Below are 16,957 nucleotides of genomic sequence, written 5' to 3' on the forward strand. Positions count from 1 at the left end.
GAGAGAGAGAGAGAGAGAGAGAGAGAGAGAGAGAGAGAGAGAAAATATTTTAATATTTATTTTTTAGTTGTTTTTTTTCCGGCGGATACAACATCTTTGTTTTGTATATGGTGCTGAGGATCGAACCCGGATCGCACACATGCCAGGCGAGCACGCTACCACTTGAGCCACATCCCCAGCCCCATTTTTTTTTTTCTTAAGTCATTGTATTAATTAGACATCAACTGCTGACATGGCAACCAGGCAAATCCCAAAAAAGGAAAAATGAAAAAATTGAACCTCAATGTTTAAATATTAATTTGAAATATTTATACCAGCAACCAAGACATTCCTCTTAAAAACCTGTTATCAAAGGATGATTTTTCAAATGCAACATTAAAGAAGGGTTGTCACCACTTTCTGTTAAATAAAGGTCAGCAAGGTTCTTTTAACCCTGGTTCTGAACCAACCATTTCTTGCAGTCTTAATAATTTATTGGTCACCCAAATCTGCATATATCAGGCACTCTACCAATATTTGAAGAATTAAATCTGGGTTTATCCTACTCAATCCACTTGAATAAAACTATACCACCAGAAAGGAAAATTTTAGAAATACTTGAAGGTAAAAATTATAAATGTAGGGAAAAAGTCATTTAAGAGCATATTGCATATATACATACATATGCACACATATAATCTCAAGTAAAAATTATAAAAATTATGATATCACCACAGAACTTTTACCTTTTGACAATGGACAAGTTATTCCAAAAGACTAATTTGAGTAGCTATTTAATAAAATCATTCCAATTATAGTCTAAATTTGGTTTAATTAGATATTTAAAAAATTACTCACATGTGAGTTACAACAGGATAGAGACTGATATAAAATATTTTCCTCTTATGCTTGGTACTAAATAGGTACCTAAGTGGGCATAATTTCCTGCCAAATACAGTGGTACTTGAAGTCAACATCAATGACTAAAATCAGTGGGCTTCCTATTTCAGAGAAGTCTACATGATCAAGTAATTCAGTCCTACAAAACCTAAGTCCAATTAAACCATTTGTCCCATCATCTCAGATGTGGAATACCCTTAAAAACTTTAAAATAATTACAACAATAAGAATATAATTACTATATAATATTAATAAAACTATATAAGTTCTAGAGTATTATTTTCAACCTCTTTTAATGTACCTGTGTCAACTTCATTGAAATATCTGCAAAATTGAAAATTTGGGACTCAGTTGGTTAAGGTGATTTGATCTGTTGAGTTGCTCATTATTTACATCTAAACTATGTTATAATTCAAGGAGACAGGCAAGCACTCCTTTTCTTGCTCCAATCTATAGGGGGGTAAGCTCCTACCCTGATTCAAGTTAATATCCTTGAACCAGAGTCAGTCACACTCTAGAATATAATCATATGAGGGTGTTCAAGATAGTGATGGAAAGGGGAATAGGCTGAAGTTATATGCTACAGCTTCATAATCACACAGATCCACATTTATACACACACACACACACACACATACACACAATTTCTTTCTCTCCCCCAAGCTTTCCTAACATATTTCAAATTATTTTAAAATCCTATCTTCACACCTATTTCCCATACTAAAAAAATTAAAGTATATAATATCAGTAAGACTGTCAACCACAATAATAAAGCAGAGGGTATAGCTCAGTGGTAGAGTGCCTGCTTAGCTTGTTAAAGCCCTGGGGTTGGATCTCCAGCATCTCAAAGAATAAAAACAAAACAAAGCAAATGAACAGACAAATAACCCTATATTCAACTAATTTTGAAAAAGAAAAACTACATTCAATATCCAATGTAAGAAGGTCTGAATGAAAGCCAAAAACTTACTGATTTTAAAGGTATTTGTGTCAAAATAAAGAAAGCAATATCTTAAATTACATATGATTCTTTCAAACACAAATCCATTTGTTAACTTCTTTATTACAATATTTTCATTTCAAAAGTCATTTATTGAGCAATCCATGCTCCAAAAGATGTGTTACACAAGATACTGAAACTTCACAAGTCTATTGGATAATGTTCTTTCAAATATCTGCAGTAAAGTGTGGTGTTATGATAGGAAAAATAAAACACTCTTTTTATAAGCCTCTGGATAGAAAATTCATAAATTCTTGTCTTTTATGACCCACAAATCCTAGTACAGTTCCATTAGCTTCTGAAATACGACTTATTCTAAAAGAGTGAAATTTTACCTGTGTTACATAAGGCTGCAGGTAATGGGAAGAGTGGTCTTCGTACAAATTGATGCAGAGGTCGTTTCTTGATGGTATATGCATTCATCATGTGACAGAATCTACATTTAAAAAACAAATTATAAATGACATTTTATGAGATCTAATCTCAAGGTCAGTTTCTACTTATATAAAAGACATGTAAAATTTAAATATAAGTAGCAATAAAAATGATTAGAGAGTGAACTTTTCATTTTTCATCTATAACATATTTCACCTACTTCGGCAAGTAATACAAACAATTCAAAAACAGATGAAAATCAAACAGAAATTCATAGCTTCAATCACTAGAGATGCATAGGATAATGTTAACATCCAGGTATAAAAACCAGAAATGTCAGGGCTGGGGATGTGGCTCAAGCAGTAGTGTGCTTGCTTGCCTGGCATGCGTGGGGCTCTGGGTTCGATCCTCAACACCACATAAAAATTAAAAATAAAGACATTGTGTTCACCTAAAACTAAAAAATAAATATAAAAAAACCCAGAAATATATCTATATTAGTGATTTAAATCTGTAGCTGGGTGTGGTGGCCCACGCCTATAATCCCAGCAGCTTGGGAGGCTGAGACAGGAGGATCACCCATAGCCAGCCTCAGCAAAAGTGAGGCACTAAGCAACTCAGTAAGACCTTGTCTCCAAATAAAATACAAAATAGGGCTGGGGATGTTGCACAGTGGTTAAGTGCCCCTGAGTTCAATCCCTAGTACCCCCTCCCCCCAAAAATCTGTGGCCGAGGCTCAAGATGAAGTCAAAAAACTATACAGGTTTTTAGTAAGATACAGTGGCACATGTCTGTAATCCCAGCAACTCCTAAAGGCTGAGGCGGGAGGATCACAAGTTCAAGGCCAGCCTCAGCAATTTAGAGAGACCCTATTCAACTTAGTGAGACCCTGCCTCTAAATAAAAAATTCAAAGGGCTGGGGAATGTGGCTCAGTGGTTAATGCCCCTGGGTTCAATTCCTGGGAACAAAAAATAAGGGGGGTGTGGGGGGGTGGCTGGGGATGTGGCTCAAGCGGTAGCGTGCTGGCCTGGCCTGGGTTTGATCCTCAGCACCACATACAAACAAAGATATTGTGTCCCCTGAAAAATAAAACTAAAAAATAAATATTAAAAAAATTCTCTCTCTCTAAAAAAAAAAAAAAAAAAATTATTGAAAAAGAAAAAAAAATACCTTAAAAAAATAAGGCAGGGGGTGGGAACAAGAAAAAACTATAGCTTTCAACTTTTTCTTGGAAAAAAAATTAAACTAGGTAATAGAATCACATGGCTCAAAACTGATAAAGGAAAAAGTATACACTATGAAAAATTTCCCTTTTTGTCCCCTATCACTTGTTACCTGATTCTTTCACCTGTTACGAATACAGGCTGAGGGTGTAGCTCAGTGGGAGAGTACCTGCCTAGCCTAGGTAAGGCCCTGGGTTTAATCCCCAGCAAAACACACAACACACACACAGTACAGGGTAAGTATCCTGTATTGGAAAATCTGAAATGCTCCACAATCTGAACTTCTTCTTCTTCTTCTTCTTCTTCTTCTTCTTTTTTTTTTTTTTTTTTTTTTTGGTACAGGGGATTGAATCCAGGGTGCTCTATCATGGAGATATATCCCTAGCCCTTTTCATTCTGACACATGGTTTTCTCACTAAATTGCTAAGGCTGGCCTCAAATTTACCATCCTCCTGCCTCAGACTCCCAAGTCACTGTGACTACAGGGGAGCAAGCCCCACCATGCTCAGCCAAAACCTGAAACTTTCTGTGCATCAACATGAAATTTTACCTCATCTGTTGGGTGACAATCAAAATGCAGTCATGCCAAAAACATACAAAATTACCTTCAGGTTATGTGTATAAGGTATATATGAAACATAAAATGAATTTTGAATTTAGACTTGAAATATCACCAAGATATTTTATTATGTATATGTAGCTGTTACAAAACCCCAAACCTGAAACACGTCTGGTCCCAATTCTTCCCATTTTCTCCCCTCCTTCCTCCCCCTCTTCCCTTTCCTCTACTTTCTTCTATTTATTTACAGTTTTTTTTAAGTCAGTGAATTATGGATATTCTGAAGGTGAAATTCCCTGTGGTATATTCATATATGTACAGAGGATAGTTTGGTCAGTTTCACTTCCACCATTCCTCCCTTTTCCCATCCCTCTTCCCTCCCCCTCAACTCCCTTCTCTCTTTCTTCCTGTGGTCCCAAGCATTTTAAATATAAGGTACTTAATTTATATTTCAATACTTCAAAAAGTCTTAATAGAAAGTGTACTATCATCCAGTCAAAATAAATAAATAATGGTGTGAAAGGAAGATCAGTAGAAGAGAGGAGAGAAAATGGGGGGAGGGAAGAGGAGAAAAGGGGAAAGGTCATGAGGACTGAAATTAAATTCCATGTGTGTATAATTATGTCAAAAGGAACCCAGATACTACGTATGAATGCTCTAATAAAAAAAAAGTGTACTATCATTCTCCAATTTGCTGAAGCAGTCAACAATCTCTACATACTTTTTGATGGGCAACATTAATTCAATGTTGTAACTATACTTCACTCTGATAGAGAAGCTTATTTCACTCTAATAAAGAAGCATAAATTGGCTATTTTCATGGCTTTGACAAATTAAAAACAAGGGGATGAAAGAAGGCAGATACTAATGGAAAAGAAAAGGACACTTTAGTAGTAAAAATTTAGGGTTGGGGTTGTAGCTCAGTGGTAGAGCACTCGTATGTGTGAGGCACTGGATTTGATCCTCAGCACCACATCAAAATAAAGATACTGTGTCCATGTATAACTAAAAAAAAATATTAAAAAAATTTTAGAACATGTTGCAAGTTTTACTTTAAAATATTATGGCATTGCATTACGATTGTCCTTTCATAGGTTCTACTGAAAAATTTTAACCACAGGGGTCACTTTTAACCACAGGATCACCTTTTCAAAAACAGGTTTCTCTGGGTATTTTTCACACAAATAGGAAGAAGTAACAAACAGGGGCTGCACTTCATTTTTCCCTTATAAAACCAGAATTTGCTTGTCATAAAGAGTGAGCACCAAGTAAGTCGAATACAAATAACCTAAATTTCTTCCTACCTTCAGTGATCTTTAAGTGCCATATAAAAGCAAAAAAAAAAATGCTTTACTGGAAGGTTGTGGACCTATTACCCATGGAGAGTTTCTTTAGGTACCACTCAAGAGGTTAAAGGACTGACACTGAGGGTTCAGGAGAACAAAATAAGCATTAGTGACATCATGGAAACAACAGGAAATGGGGAACCAAGGAACCTGTGAAGGACTGTCACACCCCATGGTAACTCCAAAGGCTTTAACAACAAGGTTTGTCACCATACTAAACTATATGACCAATACAGCCGTCATGACTTTCTCATTATTTGCTAGTATGTCCTTCTTACTAAACTGCAAACTTATTAAGAGACTGTTTTCATTTTATGTCCTCAGCTGCAAGCACTATGGCCCCTGTTCCTCCTTTCAAAAACGAGATTAATATTCACAGCTACCTTATAAAGACTGGGTACCATCCATATCATGCAAGTAAAGTGTTTAAGCCAGTGCCAAGCCATACAATAAATGCTCAATAAATGGTACTACTGTTATCATGTCAATTGTTTGTAATTACATGATTATTATTGGTATAATTCATCAAATGAATTATTGTGAGTCTAAATCTCCCTATGAATATGCGGGAATTCAAAAATGGACTGGAGATCAGTATTTCTCTTCCTTCAACTCTGAGAAGAGGCAGTTGAGTGGATAAATCAGAAGCATGTTTTGACTGAGACAGGTTTAAAATTCAAAAAAAATAAAGCAGGGGTGAACTAAGTTATTCAAGAAAGATATCAAAAACATATGGGGTATAGAAAAGAGGTAACTAATAAAAAAAAGTGTTCTGGAAAACATTATTTTTAAGAAATGCGTTCAAGCTTTATGAGTGCCATTAATACTAAAACGTCTAATACTCAGAAGGTCAAATTCTGTTAGGCCTTTTTCCCCAGAAGTAAAGTGAGGTCCGACATCTACATAAATCACATCGATGTTGACAGATGTGTCTGGGAAGTGAAACTCAGAGGCAGGGTTCAGGGAAGAGGGAGAAACAAGGCAACAGAGTGGGCTGAAGCAGTGGTGGTGGTGGCAGAATCAGGGGTCTGCATTCTCCTTGGAGTTCCTTCCCTTACAAGCTGTGCGACCTTTCTAGGCCTCGCTGGAAAAGTGAGGAAATGAAACACAGTACTTTCTTTCCTTCGTGTGACATTCCGATTTTGTGTTTAAGAAAGAGAAGGGAATGAATGCACATGTGTCTACAGCCAGTCTCTTCGAGTCTCCCCCAGACACCTGGCCGAGGTTCCGCAGGCTGCCCCAACCACAGATGGGGAGCTGCCTCACCGACAGCCGCGGGTCTTCCGGCTGAGCCCCCGACCCACCGCGGCGACTTGGGTGGATCCAGGGGCTCCATCGGATGCGCTACCCGCCTCTCCTTGAGAGAGGGTTGGCGAGGCAGTGACCGGTCCGCCAGCTAAACCCACCAGCACTCCAATTCGGAGCTTCGGGGCCGTCACCTACCGCCTGCGCCGCCCGGCGGCAGCAGCCGCAAAACTCCAGCCCCGCCGCACGGCCGCCGCCATCATCTTAGTCCTTCAATGCGCAGTCGCAGAGGCCTTGCTCCCTCGCCGCGCCCCCAAAGCTCCGCGCAGGCGCAAACCGACCGGGAGTTGGGCTGACACCTAGAAGAGCGCACCCTACAGGCCGTGGGCGGCGCTTGTGCGAGTGAGCGCTGCGGGCTTTCACTTGGTCCTTTGCACCTGTTGCCTACCTACAGCATAAGCCCGAACCAGGCGGTGTCCGGTAGAAAGTTTTGCTAAGCATGCGCGGGCGCCTTCTAAGGCACATACTTCGCACGCATGCGCAGAAACGTACTTTCCTGTTCTTTCTGGTAGCTTTTCTGGCCCTGGCCCAGCAGTTAAAATGCTACTCCTCACCAACCCCAAACCTGCCCCATTCCTCCTTTTAGCACCCTGCTAGCCCTCTGGGCCTAGCACAGTGACCGTCCCCAAAGACTCGTTTCTGATTGGTGTCTCGCCTTTCTGTTGCCCTTCTGTGGTAGGGCTGGTGACCTGTTTTAACCCTCTAGTTAGGTGGGGCTTGTGGACCCACCACTTGGTCATCTTGAATCAGTTCATACACAGGACCCAGCTAATGTAGTGCTATCCTTCGCTGGATAAATATGAGTGTTGACTAGTTTCGAAAGCAAACTACAAAAACCTATTAAGTACTCTTCCAGGCCTTCCTGGGGTATTCAGTTTTCTAAAGTGTGGACGGGGGTGGTGGGGAATGGGAACTGCCTTATTAAATTCCGGGGCCCACTTTAGACCTCAGAGTCAAAATTTCTAAAGGTGGGACCCAGTCATCTATTTTTAACAAGAGCCCCAGGTGATTTCTGATGCAGGCTGAGATTTGAGAACTGTTCTGGAAGGTTGTTAGAGTGCTGTTTTCTAGAATGGAATCAGCAGGCCTGTGGCCAGCAGAATCTGTCCCAAAGTATGAGTGATCTGAGGAGTGGGTGGGGAGATGTCAGTCTGTGGAGCTTCCACGGGGAAGGTGGGGAGGCTGGGCCAGAGAAACCTTGTATGGCAACATTATTGTTTCACCCAGAGGTGGATGAAGGTCTCAAGAGGCAGATTAGACAAAAGACAACAAATACACTGTGATGATCACTCTAATTACTTATAGCCCTTTCTACACTGCCTTTGTTTTGTTGGTTAAGAGAGGGAAAAAGCAACCACAAAATCTCATTCCTCTTGCATTTTTTTTTTTTTTTTTTTAAGGAACTGGGAATTGAACCTAGGGCCTTGAGCATTTATGCACTCTACCACTGACTACAGACCCAGGATGTTCCTCATTTTAAAATAATCTGGAATACATATTTTAAAAGCAAAATTCCTACTTCAGTATTACTCCTCTGAATAATAATTGCTCTGCAAGCTGTGTAGCTCCCTATTTTGAACCAGCATTAATTTTATTATGGGCAAGGAACCAACATTAACTAAACTTCTGTTTATTCAGATTTCATTGTATTCTTTTTCTTCCCTGGAATCCACTTGGGATACTTTTTTTTCTTCTAGTCTCTTCTGGCCTGTTGGAGTTTCCAACTTTTCTTCGTTTTTTTTTTTTTTTTTTTTGTACTGGGTGCTCTACAACTGAGCCACATCCCCTGCAAGACTTTCCTTAGTTTTGATGATTAACAGTCTTAAGGGATGCTAGTCAGGTACTGTACTTTGTAGAATATCCCTTAATTGGGGTTTGTTTAATGTTCTCCTCTTGGTTAGAATGGGGTAAAGGCATTTGGGGAGGATGTCTACAGAGCCGAGAGCCCTTCTCATCACAGGTACACACTGTGGCATAATTTTTCATCTGGCAGAGGTGGTGTATGTTAGGGTTTTCCACTGTGAAGTTACTCCCCAATTCCTGTCCGTATGTTCCTTTTGGGAAGCATGGCCCACATTCAAAGTATATAGAATTAAATTCCAGTTGTCTAGTGGGGAATGTACCTAAATTAGTTGAAATTTTATGTTAGGTTTGTCTTTTTTCGTTTATTCAATAATCATTTTAATATTAGTGGAGGCTTATAGCTATTGACTGTATACCTTATAATTTCATACCATGGCATTTATTTTATTGCTCAACTTGTTCTTTGACCTCGGTAGTTCTTTCAGATTGGTTCTTATGTCCCTATGTCTTTCATTTTATTTTACTTTTTAAAGTACTTCTTTTACTTTCTGGCACTATAATTACACCATGTTCCTGGTTCATCTCATTCATTTCCTGTTGTAGCCCTCAAATCAGTCTTTTCTCCTGGGAGATCTGGCTCCTTTTATTTGAACCTGGGCATTTAGAAACCACAAATTGGGTGGTAGGTATGTGTGAATCCATGTACTTTTCATCATCTTATTCCTTCACCTTCATCTGCTCCCTCTCTAGACTTTCTCCTTCTTCCCTAAGCCCAGCTACTTGAGCATTCAACTGTGCTCAAAGGGTTTCGCTCATCAACCCTTCTTGGTCCATGTGCCCCACTGACAGTCTTCTTAGTATTCTCTTTCCGTTTTTTATTCAGTCTCTAGTATAGCTGCATTTTCAAAAAAAAGTTGGCAACTATGGTCTTATTGAACCAAAATAGATTGGATTCCTGGATCTTTGAACACATCCCTGTGAACACAACTTATAACTAGCTCTGTCTGAATCATGTTAAGCTCAAGTTCAGTTAGATAGCACTGTTATTTTTTTTTTAATTTGAGGAGGAAATAGGCAAGCAGGTTCTCCATCATAGTGTAGATTTTTAAAATTCCTAGCTTTATTTCTCTAAGACTTTTCTGTTAATGCTATGTTTCTCTATGTTATGCTCCTCCTTTAGGAATACTAAAAATTTATTAGTAGGTTTGGGGATGTAGCTCAGCAGTGGAGTGATTGCTTAGAATGCATAAGACCCAGGACAAAGCGGGGGAAAAAATATCACTAGGCTTTTTAGTAGTGAAAGATGGCTATGGATCCCTCCAATCACACGAAGATCTCACTTAAGAAAAAACACAAAGTATAAGTCATTTCATTAGGTTCATTTTAATAAAGTTTCCAACTCAATTATTTATAAAAATTATCAGATACATGAGATAGATCACACCAAGAGTGCAACAACATAAATCCAATAGTCTGCAAATAAGAGGTATTGCGAGAACTGTTAAGATTGACATTGTGGTCTTTCCCCTTCCTTTCCCTTGTTCAGTCTTTGAGACTGTTTGCACATTGTTGTTTTCTGATGCTTGATGACCTCAATACTCCTTAGGGGTTAGACGTTCTTATTCTGTCAACTCCAAATACTGTCAGTGGAGGGAGTTCAGCTTTTCTCCACGGAACAAACATGGTCCTTGGCCTTTATTAAATTTGTTTTCTATTCCCTAGAAACTGATATTTAATGTTCCCTCATTCAAAGTAATGTCTTGCAGGTCTTGCAGTGTCTGGTCACTACTGTTACTACTCACAAGTCCTTAGGATAAGCCCTACTGAATCTTACTTTGGAGATGAGATGATGCTTATTTGGGAAGGAGGCTAAGGCAATGAATGCCAATTTTCTTCAATTCTACTGAGAACAACTTCAGTTCTAACTTTGAGAGTTTGGGGCAAAGGGAGCTGAATTTACTTGTGCCAGATATCGATGATCACTTCTCAGTATTTTTTGGATGCCTTTAAGGGCCATAATTAACACCATGGAAGAAAGCATAGAATGTACATATATGTACACACACAGACCCACACTCCATTCACACTCCTCTACCAGAACTCTTTGGTAGACTCAGAGAATACAACTGACTTGCCCTTTCTGAGTGAAAAGGTTGCATTTTGTCCCTTCCCTTCCAAAGTCTAACCCATTCCACTTTACTTATTTTTGGTCCATGCTGGGTATTGAACTCAGGCCCTTGCTACCACTGAGCTACACCTCCATTCCTCCCACATCTTACTTTAACTGATGTTGGTAAAGCCTATTTCTGCAATTCCTTGCCAAAAGGAATCAGATTGTTTTCCCCCCAGTACTGAACATTGAAGCCAGGGCTTCATTCATACTAGGCAAGTGCTCTAGCAGTAAATTACATCTCCAGCCCTTTTTAGTTTTTATTTTGAGACAGGGTTTCACTAAGCTGCCCAGGCTGGCCCTGGAACTTGTGATCTTCCTGCCTCAGCCTCCCAAACAGATGGGATTATAAGTGTGTGCCACCATGTTTGGCTTCAAACAGATTCTTAAACATGTATAGCTGGTACTAGTACAATGCAATGAGGTAATCCTGACATGATTTCAAGAACATTGTTACTATAAACTCAAAACTGTGTCACACAGAGACTGCTGGGTTGGTTATAAGAATATTGGACTAAGCCACATATAGTTAACATTTAACCACTTCTGCCAGCTGTTCTGGAGTCCTTTCACACATAAACTGGTCCCTGCATTCTGAAGCATTGTGGGCCACAAAAGATCAAGGTAGAGATCAAGGTCGTATCTCTACAGAATAAGGCTGGAGTCCTGCCAACTCTCCTTATAGTCTAAGAGAAATGGGGAAGGTCAGTCATTTCATTGTTATTGGTGACAATCTCACAGGCTGGGCTGAAACTTACAAAACTATTTATAGTAGTTACAAGGGAAGCAACTAAATGTTAACATGGTCATTCAACCACATCTCTCATCATCCGCTTATTCACATGGTTAAAACAGGGGAATGTCAATTGAAGAAATGAAGTGGGAATAAGAACAAGATAGGTGAGCCAGGAAGATTTCCAGGGACAGAACAAAAACAATTTCCAACCAGATACTTTTTTATTATATTTTAAGTGTTAAGTTGTTTCTTTCCTGCTTAGGAGAACTTTGGGTCTCACCCTTCTCTAATTTCCTATAATAAAATTTCCTATTTGATATAATGCATACATATTATGTAATTTGATATGTTTTTATTGCTTAAGGAAAAAATACAGAATTCCTATCATCACATTACTCTGGTGATTATACTTAAATGTGCTTTCTTTATGCACCAGCAAAATGTCCAACAAGCAGTTGAAAACACAGACATGCATATATTCTAAAATGTACTAAATAAATAATGGGCCAGAAAAGCATTAGTATCCTTCTTGAAAGTTGAGAAAAAGAGATATTGGTTGCCAGAACTCGGATACAACACCGGCCAGTAAACACATACATACTAGTCTGCACATGAGGTTTTCAACTTGATAATGAGCCCAAACCAAAACAGGGTTTATGACCTACATTTCCTTAGGTCTTGCTGAGCATCTGCTTCAGCATAAAATTCTGTTCACTTCATTTTCCAATCTAACCATGAGGTTTGGAGCTAAAGGCTGTCAAGCCCAAGAAACTGGTGAAGTAAAACTTCAGTAATTCAATAGTGCCTGCTAGTCAATTAACAGGTGTTCTTTAAGAGGTCATCAATACATGTTGTGGCTTAATGCATTGTCTAAAAATGTCCTGGTTCATTGTTTTTCACTGCAATGAAAGGTCAACAATTCCTATATCAAATGTGTAATGCAAACAACATACAACACAAACTAAAACAAGAAAGTGCAGTACTTTGTTGACTATATATTTTCTTTTTCCTCTTTAATATTAAATTGCTGCAGTCTAGTTATTGGAAACATGCATTTGCTACTAATTCATAACACACTGAACACTCCTGATTTCCCTTAAAAAGGGTATTTTTCCAGATTTCCAGATATAGGATGGCCTCTGGCAAGGCCACTTAATCTTTGATGCATTTACTCTTCACTATCCAAAAGTAACCAGTGAAAAGTGAATAAAATCCTACCATAGTATTCAGAATCCACCAATTATTAACTTGTAATTAATGTAATCCACAAGTCAAAATTTCTTCATGCATCAATGAATAAGAAAAAAGTAATTTGCATGTGGTTACATTAATTTTCCTATTTGAAGAAGGCATGTAGTTTCCACCCATGTGGGTCTACAGCAAACATGAAAAAGAGCAAATCTATCCTTCAAAAAGCAATTCAACTACATAATAAAATTACCATGATTTTATTCTGATTTGTACCTTGAGAATTAAAATGGCCACTTGATTAGGAGGAAGTGATCAAATAAACAAAGGAATAACATTTGTAGGGCTGAGGTAATCCTGAATATTTGGAAGAATGAGTTAGAATGACCTCTAACTTTAAAGAGTTGTCTTTTTTCCCCCCTCTTCTTTTTTTCTTTCTTTTTTAAAAATAAAGACAGGTCTCTCTATGTTGCCCAGGCTGGCTTTGAACTCTTGGGCTCAAGCAATCTTCCTGCCTCAAACTCCCCAGTAGCTGAGACTTGAGGTGCACACCACTATGCCAGGCAAGTAGGTTTTTTTCAGATGAGAACTCTCTGAATATTCCTATTCTCCTAGCTCATGCCTTTGAGGGCTTCACTTGATAACTACCAGAGGAAAAGTTTGTGGTGCAAAGTTCCATGTGCATTAACCAAAGCTATTCAATGGAAATACAATTTTGCACACATTGTTACATTGGGGGAGGGACAGAAATAATTGTGAGAAGGCAAATTCTTAAAACTGAACACTGAACATCCATTAAGATGAAAGACAGGTTTCTGGCCACAGTTAAGACCTCAGTCGAAAAATCATCGCTAGTAGCCCTAACACAGTGCCAATTATTTCTCTTTTAACGTGGATATTTGAAATAGGTGGAGACTAAGAAAACAAAAAGTGTTTTAAAGGAGTTGTTCTTATTTTATTATCAAGATTTTGAATTTTAATTTTTTCATGATGTGGATCAAACTTGGGGTTTTGGCATACTAAGTACATGTTCTACCACCGAGGTATACACCTTCACCTCCTTGAAAGAATAGCACACATAATCAACCGCAGTAGAACTTGGCATTTAGGCTTGATTCTTGAATGAACTTCCAATAATTTGTAAATCACTAATCTAGGTTGGTACACAACTCTTGCCAAGTTTCTCCAGTAGTGGAGAAATCACTAACATTTACTAGAAGTTTTAGGAAGCTCTCAGGTTGAAACTGATGCAGAGACTCTTTCCATTAAATTGGGCTTCCTCAGCAGAAATCTTCCCATTGAGACAAAGGTTTTAAGGCACTAAAAATAAATGGTATGAAAAAAGCTAAGAATGAGTCAGATCTTTCCAGAAATAAAAGATACTTCCAAAAACACAATCCAGTAACCTGTCTGCCCTACTTTAACATCTAAAGAGAATAGAGAATTTAGTTTTCATGGCTAGCTAATTCAGCATTTTCATTCTCCCAAATGTATTTACATGTCCCAGGTTCATATTTCCTCAAGAGGTAGTGGAGAGAGATAAGGATTTGTGGGAGAAGGGGAAACAAGCAAACTAATTTTGCATCCTAGTCTAGAGATTAATGAATTCCATAATGACAGCACTGAGTCCAAGCTACCCAGTGGCTGGAATTGTAACAAGGCACTCCTTTCTACTGTTGTGAGGGGAAAACATATACTTAAAAAATTAAATTTTCACAACCAGGTAAAGGAAATTTGTTAAAAGCACAGAGCAAATTCTGGAGAAAAAACAATCCACTCTGAACCTCAGTTCCAGCAAGATTTCCCTACATCTTCCAATGGATACAATTTTGCCATGATTAAAAAAAACAAAAAAAAAAAAAACACAACTAAATAAAAACAGGGTTCAAGTTGGTTAGGTCAGCAGGCAAATGGGAGTAAGAGTGATCTGATTGTGGAGGTAGGCATGGTGGGATAGGATTAACCTAGAGGAAAAATGTTTCTGGTGCTTGTGCATGTGTGTGCGTGCACACACACACTCACACACGCGCCTGTGCATCCATACCAATTTAAAAAGTGTGGGAAGGCCCTGCTCACATGATTAGAATGAGCACAGTTTTCCCATCTGCATGCATTTCTACATAGGAGAGGATCTGATGCACATCACACACCCACAGACACACGTGAGGGCCATCCTGGCTTGAACACAGACTCAGAAACAGATCCACAGAATCCTTCAAGAGCTGCTGGTTCTACAGGAATGATTAGTAGCTGCAAGATTATACTTCCTCTTGACATGCAGGATTTTTATATTGCTCTTTTCTAGAAATCTCCCTTTTCCAAGAGTATTAAGTCCTGGAGGGATTAATCTTGACTCTTCAATGGACATGACTCAGAAGAGGAGTTACAAGAATTAATACTAGTAATAATATGGCCCCTGGGGTTGGGGTAAAATATTCCTGGATTAAAACAGTTTTGCAGGGATGGAGGGAGAAGCAGAGTTCTGGGTGGAAGTGGAAGGCCTCTAGGAAGGAAATTGAAGTGTGTGAAAGTCTAGAAATCAATAAAAACAAAATAAAGCATAACTTAGAAGGGCTTCAACCAAGTGTCACTACAACTGAGTTTGTTGAGTTGAAGAGACTCTGCTCTGATGCAGGGGATGGAAATAACTGATACTATTTCTTCTTGAAAAGGCTCAGCTGGGAGTGGTGTGGTGATATTTATGGGGTGGGGTGGAGGCGGAGGCCTAGGCTCAGGTACTGCTCCTAAGGTTTTTGCTTGCCTGCTTTTGAAGGAAAGGGTGCTAAAGCAAAAGGATCAGCAGCTGGTAGTTCCGTAGTCCTGGAGGAAAGGGATGTGATGGAAACAGAGCCTGCTATTGACTGCTTGTTGGTTTGGGAAACAATTTTGTACGCAGCAATTGGCTGGGCTTCTGGGCTTGGCTCATCTTCTGGGCTATAGTGACGGGAATATTTGGATAAAGACTGGGGGCGGAATGGTTTGCCAGCCATAGGGCCTGAGACAGCTTCTTTCTGGGGCAGAGGTCCTTTGCTTCTGTCATTGGGCTGGCCCCCAGATTCCAGGGAGGTTCCCCTGGGAGAGATGCTGTCAAGATGGTCTACTGCTTGGACAGAATGGGAGGGGTGGTTAGACTGTTGCACAAAACCAGCTATGGAATACTGAGTTTGGACAGAGCTGTACACTGCTCTTTCAAGGCCTGAGAGCAGAGGGACATCACCTGTCTGGCTGAGGAGACTGGTCTGTGCAGGTGGTTCCTGAGAGGAGCTCTGGATAACTGGTAACTCCTCCATGCTTTTCTTCTTGGTAAAAGGAGCTCTCAAGAACACATCCACCTCCTCTGGCTGGGAAGGAGCCACACTGCCTTTGGAGACAAATGGCGCTTTGGAGAAAATGTCCATGTCATCAGCTAGGACTCTTGAGCTCCTGAAGGGGGCTGTGGCGAAGACATCTGGCTCACTAAAACCATCGGTGGCTGGCTGCGTAAGGGTTTGGAACTGGTTCTTTCTTCCACTTTGCATTGCTTTTGCTTGCTCAGCAGAGATTTCAGGTGAAGCAAATGCAACGGCTCCTCCTGGCTTCCCCTGGGACGGCTTGCAGCTTTCATCCTCCTCTTCAGACTCCATAAGGAGAGGTCGAGACCCACTGCAGTCTAGCATGTCTCCCTCCAGGTCAGTCCCCTCCTCTTCACTGCTGTGGAAAGAGCTATTGCTTGAAGGGCCATCTCTGGCTAAATAGTCAGATTCTAAGTTGTTCTGAGTCTTTGTGCCAGGTACTCTGGAGGGGTCTGGATACAGGGGAAGGCCTTCAATGCCCGCTGATTCTTTAAAGTGCTCTACAGTAATTACAGGACAGGGATTGGGCTCTCTCTGGAGACCTAGAAAAGCATAAAATGCAGAATTAACATGTAGGTCAGTTCAACTGGTTTTGGAACATTTAATAGTCAACCCGCGGCAGAAACATTGTGGGAACAAATAAAAGGTGTTGAAAATGGAAAAGGAAAAAACAGAAAAATAAAAGTCAGGCAAGGAAACTGCACACAGACTGGAACACAACCAATCACTATCTCACATTTTGGAACATGATAGGCACAATGTGCAGGAAAGGAGATGAAGATGTTAGGCACACAGACATTCAGCATAACTACGCAATGCTCCTACTCGCGGGGCCAGGCACAGACACCTGCTCTACCTGGCACTGGCTCATCATGGAATGAAAACAAACCCAGTCACTCATATGCCACATATGCCATGAAAGTTTTGGATTATGTAGAAACACTGTCTGGGGATGAACTCAAGTTAGTATCTGGCATGTGGTCATCTGCTCCACATGCAGAGGGACAGACCCTCAGAAAATCAGCCCAGCATGGCTGCTC

The 16,957-nt window shown here is 39.8% G+C and overlaps 2 protein-coding genes across 4 annotated transcripts in view; both read right to left on the reverse strand.

The window, feature by feature from the left end:
• Positions 1-7,074, reverse strand: part of Nfu1 (NFU1 iron-sulfur cluster scaffold) — a 35,496-nt gene extending 28,422 nt beyond the window's left edge. The window contains exons 1-2 of one of the 2 annotated variants that reach the window (XM_026387180.2): positions 6,827-7,074; positions 2,215-2,315 (exon numbers count right to left, since the gene is read on the reverse strand). In XM_026387180.2, coding sequence (XP_026242965.1) covers positions 2,215-2,315; positions 6,827-6,891 — 166 coding nt within the window. In that variant the 5' untranslated portion in view covers positions 6,892-7,074. Of the gene's footprint in view, positions 1-2,214; positions 2,316-6,789 lie in introns of both variants that reach the window. The other variant, XM_026387181.2, reaches the window with a different exon arrangement.
• A 2,781-nt stretch (positions 7,075-9,855) lies between these two features.
• Positions 9,856-16,957, reverse strand: part of Aak1 (AP2 associated kinase 1) — a 179,422-nt gene continuing 172,320 nt past the window's right edge. For both annotated transcript variants that reach the window (XM_026387176.2, XM_026387175.2), the window contains one exon: positions 9,856-16,459. In XM_026387176.2, coding sequence (XP_026242961.2) covers positions 15,330-16,459 — 1,130 coding nt within the window. In that variant the 3' untranslated portion in view covers positions 9,856-15,329. The remainder of the gene's footprint in view (positions 16,460-16,957) is intronic.

This window comes from Urocitellus parryii, chromosome 12 (assembly GCF_045843805.1).
Source record: "Urocitellus parryii isolate mUroPar1 chromosome 12, mUroPar1.hap1, whole genome shotgun sequence".
Taxonomy (NCBI): domain Eukaryota; kingdom Metazoa; phylum Chordata; class Mammalia; order Rodentia; family Sciuridae; genus Urocitellus; species Urocitellus parryii.